Here is a 13,905-nt window from a genome sequence, read left to right as displayed (position 1 = left end):
GCGCTCCATTGAGCTACTGCAGCATGTCCTGTGTAGGGCTGCTTTTGAAGACATCCTGGAAGCTGCAGCTGATATAAAATGCAGTGGCAAGATTATTGGCAACCTCACTAATATCTATACCAAATGCAAAGTTGTTGCATTTGTAGGCTGCCAGGCTGGATTCAAAGTGCTGATTATTACCTTTAATTCTAAATGGTACCGCACTGGGATAAATCAGGCAGCCTTGCCAGAATTGCATCCATTTTGGTTATCAAGAGATGACCTGCTGAAAGCTCCCTTCCTTTGTGAGGTTCACAGATAGGGATGACATATCAGGCCTTCTCTGCAATTGTCCCTGTGTTATAGCATACTCTCCCTCATCGTCACCTTGCTGCAGTTCTGTAAACAAATTAAGCTGTTTTATTTCAACGCTTATGGTGTCTATCTTGGGTTTTATTTGGGGTTTTACCCATGCTTTGTGTGTTGTTACTTCTTGTTTTTGATACTGATTTGTTTTGATGCTCAATTGTTTCAGAATAATTCACTGGATGATAATGATATAGAAAAAGTTATTATTGGTCAAATAAATGAGGCTGAACAAAAGGAGCATGAATCAAAAGGAGGTAACTTTTTGTGTGTCTGACCCCCACCACTAGATATTTTAGAATTGTTCAGTGAGTTCTTAAAATTTTTAGATTGTGGAAAGGGGAAAAGGTGACATAAACAGGTGTGTTATGGTTTTTATTATATAGCCATTGGTATGTTTCGATTTTAATTTATTTATTTATTTTATTTATCAAATTTTTATCACCGCCCATCTCCCCCCACAGGATTAATAACTCCTTAATAGCTTATTGATTTTTCTTTATATCTAAGTTTTAACACAGACATTGGAAATGAGGGAGAACTTTCAGAAACAACTACAAGAAATCATGACTGCAACATCATTAGCAAAATTGCAAGGACAAAGGAGCTCTTTATCTAGGAATGGTTTTGAGAATTCTCCAACAACTCCAGACGGACCACGTTCTGTGCGTAATGGCCGAAGTAGAGTCTTGGAAGCTTTAAGGTACCTACTAGCTGGATTGTCTTAGATTTCAGGGCTACAGTCTTAGAAAGGCTACTCAGAAACAGCTTAAGCCATGTCCTCAATTTTCTGTAACACTTGCTGCCTATCCTCATTTTTTAATTTATTTCTCAGGCAGTCACGTCAGGTAGCGACTGATGCCAACACAGAGCCATCCCAGAATGAACAGATAATTTGGGATGACCCTACAGCAAGAGAGGAAAGAGCAAGGCTTGCCAGCAACCTGCAGTGGCCTAATAGTCCTTCACAGTATTCAGAACAAATTCAAGCTACTGCAGTGCTCCCAGGAGAACTTCCACTTAGAAAGTCTTTGAGTGATACAGAAATGGTTGAAATGGGTAAGTTGCAGGATAATATGGCAAAATGGTACTGCAGCTTTTGAGTTTGGATTTCATTATCACATGAGAAAGCTGTAGTTAAAAACATTGCACATTTTTAGCTGCCTTTATCATTTTTCATTTGTGACATGGAAGATGTCTGGACTGAATTAGGTCTGTTGGTGCTAATCCAATGCTTGACTGCTTGTGGAGCTTCTGAAACTTCTGTAGAAAGGCGAAGAGTCACATGGTGAAGGTTGCCTGAATTATTTCTCTTCATTCTGTAGATGAGCACTTAAACTTTAAATGCTTTATTCTTTTAATAAATCCCTGCACAGAAAGCAGTCCCTTTATTTTTCTGTTTCTATAAGCTTGATGTGTTTGAAATCTTTTTCTCATGCAAAATGTTTGGGTTGAGTTGAGAAATTTGTATTGAGACTGGAACAGAATTCAGAACATGAGATGTACTTTGTGGCATGAGTTTGGATTAACTGCATGTTCATGTTATAGAATTAAATGTAACTGAGTTTACGTTGTGTATATTTGTAGAATTTTAGAAGTATAAGATGTGCAACTATAGTCAGTTATTCCATATGGAAATAAAGCTAAGATTGTAGCCTTGATCAGGTTTACTCAGAACAAAATCCCATTTAAACTGAAATAGTTACCTATATGCTGTATTGGAGTATTGGAGATGACTCATATAAACTTTTATTTTTCAATATTCAGATTTAAATCATGCTCCTGGTCCATTTTTACTTGCTTTTACTCAGTGAACTGTTCAATGTTATCTTTGCTGTCAAATATAAAAAATCATGCTCTAGTGTTTTTCTGTTTTAAGGGATTAATGATTCAACGAAAATAGATTCAGTCAAGACTGCAAGTCTTCTGATTAGAAATCCAGAAACACCTACAAGAGAAGATCATCTGATCCCGACTCCGCTGGCTCCTGCCATTGCTTTTCCACTGGCGAATCCTCCAGTGGCTCCCCAGCCAAAAGAAGATGTATGTTCTATCATAGTAAACGGATACATAGAGTAACACATACATTGACAAATTGTATCTTACTGGTTTGAAGTTTTATTAGAAGCTGCCAATAAGATAATCTTAAATTACAGATAATAGATTATAAAAGAGGGTAAATATGTTCATTTCAGTAGCTTCTCAGCAATTACTTTGAATCTTGTTAATAATGTAATTTCTTCTGTTAGCTGGAGAGTAGTGAAGATATTGAAGCCAGATAGGAAGTAAACTGTGACTCTTTTAGTTAAAATAATTGAATCATGAGAATTAATAGGAGAATGGGTTTTACTTCTCAGAATTTGAACTGGCTGATGAATTTAGTTCTCCCCTGGCTGGGCCATATTTCATTTCTAGACCAATGACATAGCTTGCTAAAATCTTTATGAAAAATCACCTGGAAGACAGTTGAACAGGCCTTTAATCAACCTGATCAGTTTGAATTCTCTCCTTACCCTGCCAGAAACCCCTTTACTTGATTAAAATTTAGTCGAAAGCCTGGGGAAGGTAAAATCCTGCCAGTGCTGTAAAGTCCAAAGGAAACCTTGAGTTTGTAAACATTAAGATTCCTAATAAGTGTGCATAGTAGCTAAGTCTAATATATTTAACAGCAACTGACTATTTCTGACTATTTTTCTTGATTGTTTAAGAAATTGGAATTTGGAATTGATTTTATCATCTTTTCTAGCATGGAGAGAGGTGATATCCATATGCATGCTTTTAGAATGGTCTAGAAAAAAAAATCGTACTCTTCTCCATAGGCGCAGGCCATAATCTTGATTTCAAATGTATGTACGGTTTTTACTAATTAAAATAGTTTCCCAAGTATAGTTCTATTAATCTGTTGCATGAAAAACAATAGAGTAGCACCTGAAAGTCTTAACAGATGTTTTTAAGCTGCGGGTTAAACCGCTGAGCTGCCGATCGGAAGGTCGGCGGTTCGAAACCGCGCGGCGGGGTGAGCTCCCGTTGCTCGTCCCAGCTCCTGCTCACCTAGCAGTTCGAAAACATGCAAATGTGAGTAGATCAATAGGTACCGCTTCGGCGGGAAGGTAACGGCGTTCGAGTCGTCATGCTGGCCACATGACCCGGAAGTGTCTATGACCACGCCGGCTCTTCGGCTTAGAAACGGAGATGAGCACCGCCCCCTAGAGTCGGACACGACTGGACTTTACGTCGAGGGAAACCTTTACCTCTTTACCTATGTTGACATGGTCTATGATCCACAAAATTCTGTGCTCTAATAAGTGTATCTGTCTTTTAATGCCATCAGTCTCTGTTGCAATAATAATAATAATAATATTGTAGCAGTGTAATTACTGTAATAAATGACAATGTAGTAGCATTGAAATATATGACACATGGGATCTGATTACCTGCTGTCTCTTAAAGGACTGGAACTGCAGTCATGATTGTTTTAAGTTATTTAAATTTATCTCAGATGGCTTGTTAAATATATGTAGGAATGATTTATGTAGGAAGGACATTGTTCATGAGAAGGCATCATATTCACCCTTTAATATTTTTTTTCCTGATTTCATAAATATTCAGGTCATTAAATCAGACCAAGGAGTCTATGAAGAACCATCAAAATTGCACAGATTTCAGCTCTCTTCTCTTAATCCTCAAGAACGAATAGATTATTACCATCTAATTGAAGAACTAGGTAGGCAATTCATAGAACTTTTGGAGTGTTGTATCCAGATTCCATTGCTGATTGCTCATAGAGACATGTTGAACCATGTTTTTTAACTATTTTATAGAATAGCTCTTAACTTCCTAAATTTGCTTTTTCTACAGTATGAGTCCTGTTTTAAAATAACATGTAAAAATACATTCTTTAGGTGGAGTAGTGTTGGAGAAGCAGTGCTTTGATTCGAGCTGCACACATACAATTGTGGGACACCCTCTTCGCAATGAGAAATTCTTGGCATCAATGGCAGCAGGAAAATGGGTGCTGCATCGTTCCTATCTGGAAGCATGTAGAGCAGCACAGACCTTTGTAGAGGTATTCAGCACTATTAAGGACATTTAAAATTCATTACAATTTTAACATTATTTACACTCTAAAACGTAATGTCCCAGCATGTACTTCATGGTGAAGAAATATTTGCCTGAGTCTCACCAATGCATATGAGATTTTCAGTATGTCCCTTCAGTTATTTTCCTTGCCTTCCTCAGTACACACCTTACCTATCCATTCTTTCAACAAATATCTCCTAATTAAGAGTATTTCTCCTGTCTATTTCTTTGCATGATTTCAGCCTATGAACAGAATAAGCAAAGAATCAACTGAAAGCTGGCCTTACCAAAATGCCTTGGGTTGCTATCTTTGTTTAACTAGAGAGTAAGCCATATTGGATGTATTGGGACTGATCTCTTAGTAAAGATATTAGGATTTCCACTGCTCATTGTGATCTGATCTAAAGGCTGATGGGGTGTAACAGTATGGTTGGCCTTTTGAAAATGATAGATTCTAGACTTGCAAGAGTACCCAGCCTAACTTCATTTCATCTATACTAGTTTCTGCCTTGCCTATTATCCTCAAAGCCTTGCCTCCAAACCACATATTTCCATAAAAACAGAAAACGTAAATTATAAAACTAGAGATAATTAAAACTGAACCATTGAACAACAGTTCAAACAGAGATTCAGATGAAGTAATTTTTTACCCATAGTACTTTACAACTAAGAGTTTGTTTGTTTTTTAACCCTGATTATCTCAAATATCCTTTCACCCATGTGAATTCTAATTCTGTTCTTTTTCTGGCACTTTTTCAATACTTGAAATGGTACAGTTTTCAATAGACTTTTGCTTCCCTGTGAAAGTCTTTGCTTCTGCTGGGATGTAACACTCCCTGACCAGAGTCCTATTCAGAATCCCCCTGTCAATAGGAAGTGGGGAAGGCAGCATGTTTTGCAGCATCATCCCATATTATTCTGGAGGGGGTTCATAAGGACTGCAAGTGATTGGGGAGGGAGGGAAGGAATTGAACAAATGTCCTACATGTAACACCAAGCAGATCCTTCCATTTTCTTTCTCTAGACAGAAGGAAAGAGGCTAGGAAAAAACCATTACCTTTCACTTTTATTAGGTACAACAATCCTTTTGAAAGAACAGATCAAATTTCAGTAGAAGATTTAAGGTTACAAATGATAGGTGGATGTGCTTGCATAAAAACTGCTATAACTACATTATGAATGTGAGTAGCAAGTTGTTTGAGGAGAGATCCAATAAATATAAATCAGAATTAGAAGTAATTGCTCTGAATTTTTTTCTAGTGAACTATAAACTAATGTCATAATCCTGGGCAGAGATGTTTTCAGTTTTGAACAGTAGCTTTCTGAAATGCTGTTCTTGAAAGTTTGAAGTCGTAGAAGATGTTTGAAATACGAAGCCAGGAGAGAGCTCCTATTCCAATAAAGAAAGTTAAAATCATACTGGGCTTGTTTTATCAAAGAGATGTCTACTTTGTGAATACTGGAAAAAATAATTTTAATAGATTGTGCTTTATAAATGTTAATTTCTACTATTCTGTCCAGTTGGGCATGAGAATGATTTGCTCTTAAGATTTTGTTTGAAATTTCCTGTTAAATTTGGCAGAATTACTATGTGTAAGAATGTCATTCTAGGAAGAAGATTATGAATGGGGAAGCAACTCTATACTTAGTGTACTTACTGGAATCAGTGTAGTTCAGAAGAAGTTAGCAGTTGCAGCAATGAGATGGAGAAAGACAATACAACAACGAAGAGAAGAAACCAGCACTGCTGAGGTATTTACATATTAAACTTCATGAGCGTATCTTGTGGACAGAAGAATACTTCATCCGGTAGAAAGAAAGATTATTACATCTTAATTTACCTATATTACTTTTGAAAAGTTACTGATGGATAATAAATGAATTTATGAAAGCCAGTTTGGTGTAGTGGTTAAGGCACCAAGCTAGAAACCGAGTGACTGTGAGTTCTAGTCACACCTTGGCACAAGGTCAGCTGGATGACCTTGGGCCAGTCACTCTCAGCCCTGGCAAGGAGGCAATGGTAAAACACTTCCAGAAATCTTGCCAGGAAAGCTGCAAGGACTAGTCCAGATAGTCACTAGGGGTCAACACTGACTCAAAGGTACCCCCTCCACCCCCAAATAATAATTTATAGTGCTGGTACAGTCAATCTATTATAAACACAAGTATAGCATAATTTTAAAATACTCTTTATACAGTAGGAAGATAAATGCCCAAATAAGAGATTTAAGAAACATGATTCTCAGCATTGATTGGTATCCTATGGTTTTCCATCATTCTCTCTGTGTGTATTCCTTTGTGTATACAGTTGTAATAGAAATTATTCTATTGCAAATCAGGTTGATTGTCAAAATGTTCAGACTTTCAGCTGTTTGCAATGAACAAATCAAACAAAATGTCATGTTCGCCGTTTCAATGTCTTTGATACATCGTAACGTTTCTCATGTCATTAGCTGGATGCGTGTTTCATCTTTCACGGGAGGATGGGAGGATTTATCTCTTGGCTCTGCTTTTGGAATGTGTTTGGGTTATCTGTTATGTTCAAGGTTACTTTCCCAGGCTAGCAGTTCTGACGATTGCCAGCACCTGGGACGGGAGGGGCTGTTGGCAGGGAGGCGGGGTACGTTTGTACTGAGGGTTTTAAGTTTGTATTTGGCGCGCTTTTGCTCATTCTCAGCTTTCTCTGTATTTGTCCTAAGTTCCCTAATAAATCGGATTTCATTTAGCAACCTCTTGTGAGTCTGAGTATTTGGGCTGGGCAATCATTACACAAAAGCAATTGAAATAGCTCAACACAATGAATGGTTCAAGTGGTGTCCCCAAAGTCAACTGAAAATGCAACTGATAATGACTTCTCCAGTCTCAAAATTATTCAACCGCCTGAATAGAATCCGTCACAACAGCACACATACAGTATGCAAAACATACTGATGCACACCTGATGCAACTAATCAAGGGCTTTATTAGTAATAGAAATACCTTAACTGGCTAGGGGTTTGTTGAGTGTCACGTTTGATTGCATGTTAGAAATACAGTATGGCTAAGTCAAAAAAATGGTCCAAAAGGTAAGAGCAGAGATCATCACCCTTCACAAACAAGGAACAGGATACAAAAAGATAGCAAAGGCACTGAATGTTCCTAGAGACACGATTGGAAGCATAGTTCACAAGTTCATAGTTAAAGGAACAGTGGTTACACTACCTGGACGGGGCAGAAAAAGGAAGCTGTCAGTGGCTACAACCAGATTTCTGAGAAGGCAGGTGGAGAGAAACCTTCAAGTGACTGCAAAAGACCTGCAGCAAGACTTGGTGGCAACAGACACTCAGGTTTCAGTGAGCACAGTAAGGTGTGTACTAAACACAGAAGGTTTCCATGCTAGAACTCCAAGATGTACACTACTGACCCAAAACCACAAGAAAAGTCAGCTCCAATATGCTCAAAATCATATAAGTAAGCCACAGAAGTTTTGGGATTCTGTTCTATGGAGCGATGAAACAAAACTGGAACTTTTCGACCCGATGGATCAGTGGTATGTCTGGAGGAAGAATGAAACATATGCTGAAAAGAACACTCTGCCTACAGTTAAGCATGGTGGTGGCTTGGTGATGCTCTGGGGCTGCTTTGCATCCTCTGGCACTGGAAACCTGCAGTGTGTGGACAGCAAGATGGATTCATTGAAGTATCAGGAAATCCTAGGAGAAAATGTCATGCCATCTGTAAGGAAGCTGAAGCTTGGGCGTCATTGGACCTTCCAACAGGACAATGATCCCAAGCATACCTCCAATTCCACTAAGGCTTGGATGCAGAAGAAGTCCTGGAAGGTTCTACAATGGCCATCACAGTCACCTGACTTGAACCCCATAGGAAATCTCTGATGGGATTTGAAGAAGGCAGTTGCAGCACACAAACCCAAGAATATAACTGAACTGGAGGCCATTGCTCATGAGGAATGGGCTAAGATTCCTCAGGAATGCTGCCAGAAGCTGGTGTCTGGCTATGTATCTTGTTTGCAGCAGGTCATAAAAGCAGAAGGGTGCTCTACTAAGTACTGAAGATGCTTGCCATGAAGGGGTTGAATAATTTTGAGACTGGAGAAGTTGCATTTTCAGTTGACTTTGGGGACACCACCTGAAGCATTTGTTATGTTGAGCTATTTCAATTGCTTTTGTTTGATTTGTTCATTGCAAACAGCTGAAAGTCTGTACATTTTGACAATCAACCTGATTTGCAATGGGGGTTGAATAATTTCAATTACAATTGTATTTCCTAGTTCCTCAGACCAGTCTGAAGTATCTAAATCAGGAGTTTTTGTTCGCATTTCATCTCTGACGAGGTTTAAGTCATTAAGTTTATTATGAGCTTTGCAACTTTGGTAAACCATAATCAGTGAAACACAGAACTGAAGAAAAGAACCTGTGAGCTGATGAGTATTTTCGGACTTACCCTAGAACTTGTAAGCCATGATTTGGAGGATCTAGTTCATGATCTTTCAGTTGAGAGACCCTTTATATGTGTGCTTGACCAATCTGAGTACAGCTTCAGACCACTGCATTCTCATATCATACACTCTATTTGAGTCTTGTCTGTTTGTTGGGAGGGGATGCCAGCAATTTTTGTTTGTAGTGGAGGGTGGCAAATACTTTTTTAAACTTCCTGGGTCAGGACAGTCTCTCTTATCATCTTCCTCCAGGCAACCTTTTTAGCATCTTGATACTGTCTGCAGGTATTGTGTAGAATACATCTTGCCATTTTATGCACTCCAGCCACCAGAATGATATGCAGATATGATTAATAATTGTAAAAAAGCACCTGGTTACAAAAGTGTTGGCTTACATTCCTTTCACTGTTGCTTAGTAGCAAGTAGTTTCTTAAATTTGTAATTTATTATTGCATTCATAGTCTGCCTTTCTCAGGGTCTCAAGGGTCTCTCTTCACTTTATTACTACAACAAGCAAGTAAAGGAATTGGGGCTGAATTTCACCAGAGGAATGATGGCTTGCTGCCTTTGTAGTAAGCTATTTGCAGCAATTCCTTATATTTTTACATCAAACCACCAGACTAATGCACACAATATGTATGAAGGGGTATAGTTTTATTTGTTTTCCTTTCTGTATAGAGTAGGGGAAGGGTCTTGACTTGTTATGTGGGTGGTGGCATTGCTGGAATGAATTTTTTCTGTAGTTTTCTGTTGGTCAGGTAGAGGATTCTTTGCCTTTTGAGACCCAAACTACATGCTACATAGGTAGAGCATCCAGTGCAGAGATAAGGCACAATTTGAATTGGAACAGGGGAGAGGAGTATTAATCTGTATTGCTTTCTTGACTTAAATTGCCTTTGAAAATTGTCAAGATTATTAATCTTAGAATTCACTTGCATTGTCTACCTCACCCTGAAATGTAACTGGTGAAAAATAAGTATATTTATTTTATGTGGCAAAGTTAATTAGGTAATTATATTTTTTGGTGCACACCCAAACACACATATAAATAAATGTTTCTGCCTTTTTTAGGGGGCATTTGGTGGTTGGAAAGTTATTTTGAACGTTGACCCAGCCAAGGAATCAGGCTTCAAGCGTCTTCTAGAATCAGGAGGTGCAAAGGTGTGTATGTGTTTAACTGTTCTGATATCAGTATACTTGATAATCATAGGTGAGGAAAATGTTTTAACAAAAATAATGCTTTCAGATTTTATGTTAAACCTCAGTAACTCCCTTTGTCAAAAGTATTTCTGGAGATACAAATTAGATTCATTAATTATGTATGAAAAAATGGTTTGCCTTTCTGGTGGTTTTAGTGATATTTATATCTAGTGTACATTACTCATTCAGATCTACACAGAGAGAAAAGGGGGAGAGCAGACTACTTGTAAAACAAGAGAATTATGTAACAACTAGGAAATGATTTAGAGTAAGTTTTTGCAAAATATAGATGCAACATTGTATTGCCTCATGAGAAGAGAGTCTTACCCAGATGAAGCAGGCAATGATCAACCATCATTAGCATTGCATTATATTTCCGCAAAATACTATGTAGGATTTTTTTTAAATCTCACAAGCTGTCTTTCTGGAGGCTACATGTTAGGCTGTCTTGTTCAGTTCCCTAAACTGGCAAAGCTAATTCCATATACTACATAAATAAGTAAACCAGAATCTCTGCCTGATTGAATCTACAGGTGTTCCCTGCACATTCTCCACCTCTCCTTAGAGAAGTTACTCATCTTTTTGCTGATCTTAATAAACTGAAACCAGAGGATGTGAGAGTTAATATAGGAGAGGCTGCAGCTCAAGGGGTGAACTGCCTGAAGCCAGAATACATTGCTGACTACCTCATACAGGTTTGCACATTAGTAGCATAATACAATTTTGAATTATCAAGACTGTGTTTAACTAGGTATATATGCAGCATGGTGTTATGATTAAGGCACTGGAATAGATTCAGGCAGACCCAAGTTGAAATCTATACACAGCCTTGGAGGCTCACTAGGTGAGTTTGAGCCAATCAGTCTCAATCTCTCTCTCACTCACTCATTTTCAGCCCAAGCTATCCAACAGTGGAAAAAAATTAAAGAAGAGTTCTGTGTACATTGCCTCAAGCTCATTGGCAAGAGCATGGTATAAAAATAATAAAATTCAGTGTATTTCAGACCCATGCCAGTCTATGACAGTGGAATGCTTTGTGCGCGATTATAAGATAGGATAGAAAATCTCTTGCATTCACTTTATGTCCCAGGTACAGAGATTGTGAAAATTAAATTACTCCTTATCTGTTTGGTTTCAACATGAACTTTTCAGACAACAGTATACTATAATGCTTTCAAGTAGTAACTTGCTTCTCCATTGCCTTTCTAATCAGGGATATATGCTAGCAGGAAGATTAAGGTAAAAAGAAAATGTCAGATAAAAAACTGAAAGTGTGATTCTTAAAGCTCTTTCAAAAACTGCTGTCCTTCCTCCTATTTTTTTTAAGGAACTACCACCTCCAATGGAAAACTATCATTTGCCAGAAGCTGCCGCTTATCTTCAGAGTAGCAAAAGACCCAGAACTGGGTTTTCTCAAAAACGTAAAGCTGCTGAAGAAATGCATACAGCAAAGAGATCCAGAATTCACTGAGGCAAATAATCTAAAAATATAAATTTTCAATTTCCAGTTGTTTTTCTTTCCAAGATAAAAGATATTAAATTTTTTTTGTAGTATTTTTGTGTGCCTTGGTTTTTAAGCAACTAATAAGGGAACTTTTTCAAAACTAAGCCTATACCTACTTTTGTTACAGGCCTGGAGGAATATGTATTTAGATTCATATTGTAATTGAACTGGAGACTAATTCAGTGAGTACAAGAAAAATTATTTAGACAAGACACACATAGCCCAGCTAATATAGCCTTCACCTGCCTCCCTCTCTCCTTATTGCTTTCCACAGGGCAATTGTTGCTACATCAGCTTGCATTAGGAAAGGAGAGAGTCCCACTGAGGTTTTTCCTGCCTTTGTAGTCTGTCTTTTTCTAAAAACATGCACTGTTCCTTTAGCAGCTCAAGAATTTTCTTTTCAGTGGAGAGAACAGTTAAGCATCTCTAAAAAGATAAAACATCATCTTCTAGGCCAAGGGCCAACTGATTTTTAAAGTTAAAAAAAGAATAATTCAGTCATCATAGGAGTGGCCTAACCAAGATTTCAGACTTTTTATTTGTACCCAAACCACTTGCTTACTAACTGGGGTGTAATTTGTATAAAGCTATAGTTTTGAAAATAGATTACTTTTGACATGTGTAAAGTATTCTCCCAGCAATCTCATTTGTAAATCAATGTTTTAATAGCCATACCAAGGAATTTGTATGCAGCAGGTATCAGCCACATCTGAGGCAGTTTATTTAAATCAGCCTTCCATTGATTTATATTTGAAAGAAAAAATAAATCCAATAGCAGTGGCGGGAATAGCAAGATTTCAAATAATAGCTGCTTTGCAGCAAGAAAAAAGAGATCACCCGACTACCACCTTTCAAATAGATACTAGGATTTTCACTTTTTAAAAAGGGTTTGTTATAGAGTGGAAATGTGAAGAACACACAATTTCAGTATTTGGAGACTTGGAAATTCGATTTAGATTGGATACTTTAATAGTAAAGCTAAAGCTCAACCTTGTGTGTGTTAGTTTTGTTTTTAAAGAAAAAACCTGGGTGTTAAGTGTCTGCAGGAAATGAGAAACAAAGAGTCCCCTGATGGGGGAGATGGGCGGTGATATAAACTTAAATAATAAAATAAAATAATAAATAGTTGTGACCTAATGTTTTGAGTAGTTGCTAATTGATACAAGGGTAGGTTTTCTCAGACAATCTAACTGATGTAGATAGCACTACTTCTACTGAAAAAACGTGTAACACAAGATTTCTACAAGAAGAATAACAAACTGTGAATGTAAATTTATTTCATTAAGGGAGATTACAAAAATGATAATTCATCTCATCCATGCAAATCCCGAGAACCTTGTTAATACAATTATATCTGCACAGTTAATCACACAGAACCAAAAAGGGATGCATAAAGTTTGAATATTCAACCATGCCTTTTTGGAAAGTCCATTGTTACATGATCATTTATATGCTTGTAAAGAACTTTATTATAGCAATGGTAAAATATTGTAAAAAAAACCCCACGTTGAATATTTTCTTTTTGTAACAGATGTCAGCTGATTTAGTTACGCTTTGTACCTTTATAGCACCTTCATTGGAAAACTCAGTAACATTTTATAAAGCTGAAGTCAGCCTCACAACACCCCTGTGAGGTAGGGAAGTATTGTCTTTGCAGCTTGGAAAATGGTCATGGCCACAGTTCCTCTAATTTCCTATGCTCTATTTGGTACAGACAATGCTTCCTCCTTTGCAATGGTGTCAAATTCTTCATATTCCTGGATTTGCCATTTGACAAGTTTTTACATTGTTGTAAAAATGAGTAATTCCAGTGAAATCTACTATTATTTCTGTTTTGATGAAACCATTATTAAAACTGTTTAATTGATTTTGTATTTTAGTAACAGCCTTTTATCTGTGATAGTCAAGTAAATCAGCATCTAAGTTCATATTTATGGCCAGATAACCTGAAGGATTTTAGAAGAGCCATTCTATGCATCCAAGAGAATAAACGTGACGAGAGTTCTAGTCTATCCCACTTCAGATTGAACAGGCCTTCAGTCTTTAATGCTTCCTTCACATTCCAAAGAACATCAAAGATAGACTCACTGCAGTGCTCTATCACTTATGCATCACTTTTCTACTTGTAGGAAGCTTGTGCAGTAATATTAAAAATGCAATCCATAATGCCTGTCTGAAATGGTACAATCCAGAATTCTACCATCTTTGTGCAGAGCACTTTTATAAGCAAGTTGTATTTGTTCATAGCAAGCAGATTCTTAAATTTGTCTCCACAGAACCTCCTCACTTCATCTTTTTATTTCTACCTCATTGCAGATCTATTAGAAACTATTTGATA

At 37.4% G+C, this 13,905-nt stretch overlaps 1 protein-coding gene across 2 annotated transcripts in view; it reads left to right on the top strand.

Moving 5' to 3' along the window:
• Nucleotides 1-11,607, top strand: part of TOPBP1 (DNA topoisomerase II binding protein 1) — a 39,458-nt gene extending 27,851 nt beyond the window's left edge. The window contains exons 18-27 of one of the 2 annotated variants that reach the window (XM_063303995.1): nt 515-602; nt 856-1,048; nt 1,181-1,404; nt 2,225-2,388; nt 3,955-4,069; nt 4,248-4,411; nt 6,037-6,177; nt 9,935-10,024; nt 10,597-10,758; nt 11,391-11,607. In XM_063303995.1, coding sequence (XP_063160065.1) covers nt 515-602; nt 856-1,048; nt 1,181-1,404; nt 2,225-2,388; nt 3,955-4,069; nt 4,248-4,411; nt 6,037-6,177; nt 9,935-10,024; nt 10,597-10,758; nt 11,391-11,534 — 1,485 coding nt within the window. In that variant the 3' untranslated portion in view covers nt 11,535-11,607. Of the gene's footprint in view, nt 1-514; nt 603-855; nt 1,049-1,180; nt 1,405-2,224; nt 2,389-3,954; nt 4,070-4,247; nt 4,412-5,498; nt 6,178-9,934; nt 10,025-10,596; nt 10,759-11,390 lie in introns of those variants that run through there. The other variant, XM_063303996.1, reaches the window with a different exon arrangement.
• Nucleotides 11,608-13,905: the final 2,298 nt, after the last annotated feature.

The sequence above is a fragment of the Candoia aspera genome, chromosome 4 (genome assembly GCF_035149785.1).
Source record: "Candoia aspera isolate rCanAsp1 chromosome 4, rCanAsp1.hap2, whole genome shotgun sequence".
NCBI lineage: Eukaryota > Metazoa > Chordata > Lepidosauria > Squamata > Boidae > Candoia > Candoia aspera.
This window is presented reverse-complemented; position numbering and strand designations above follow the sequence as displayed.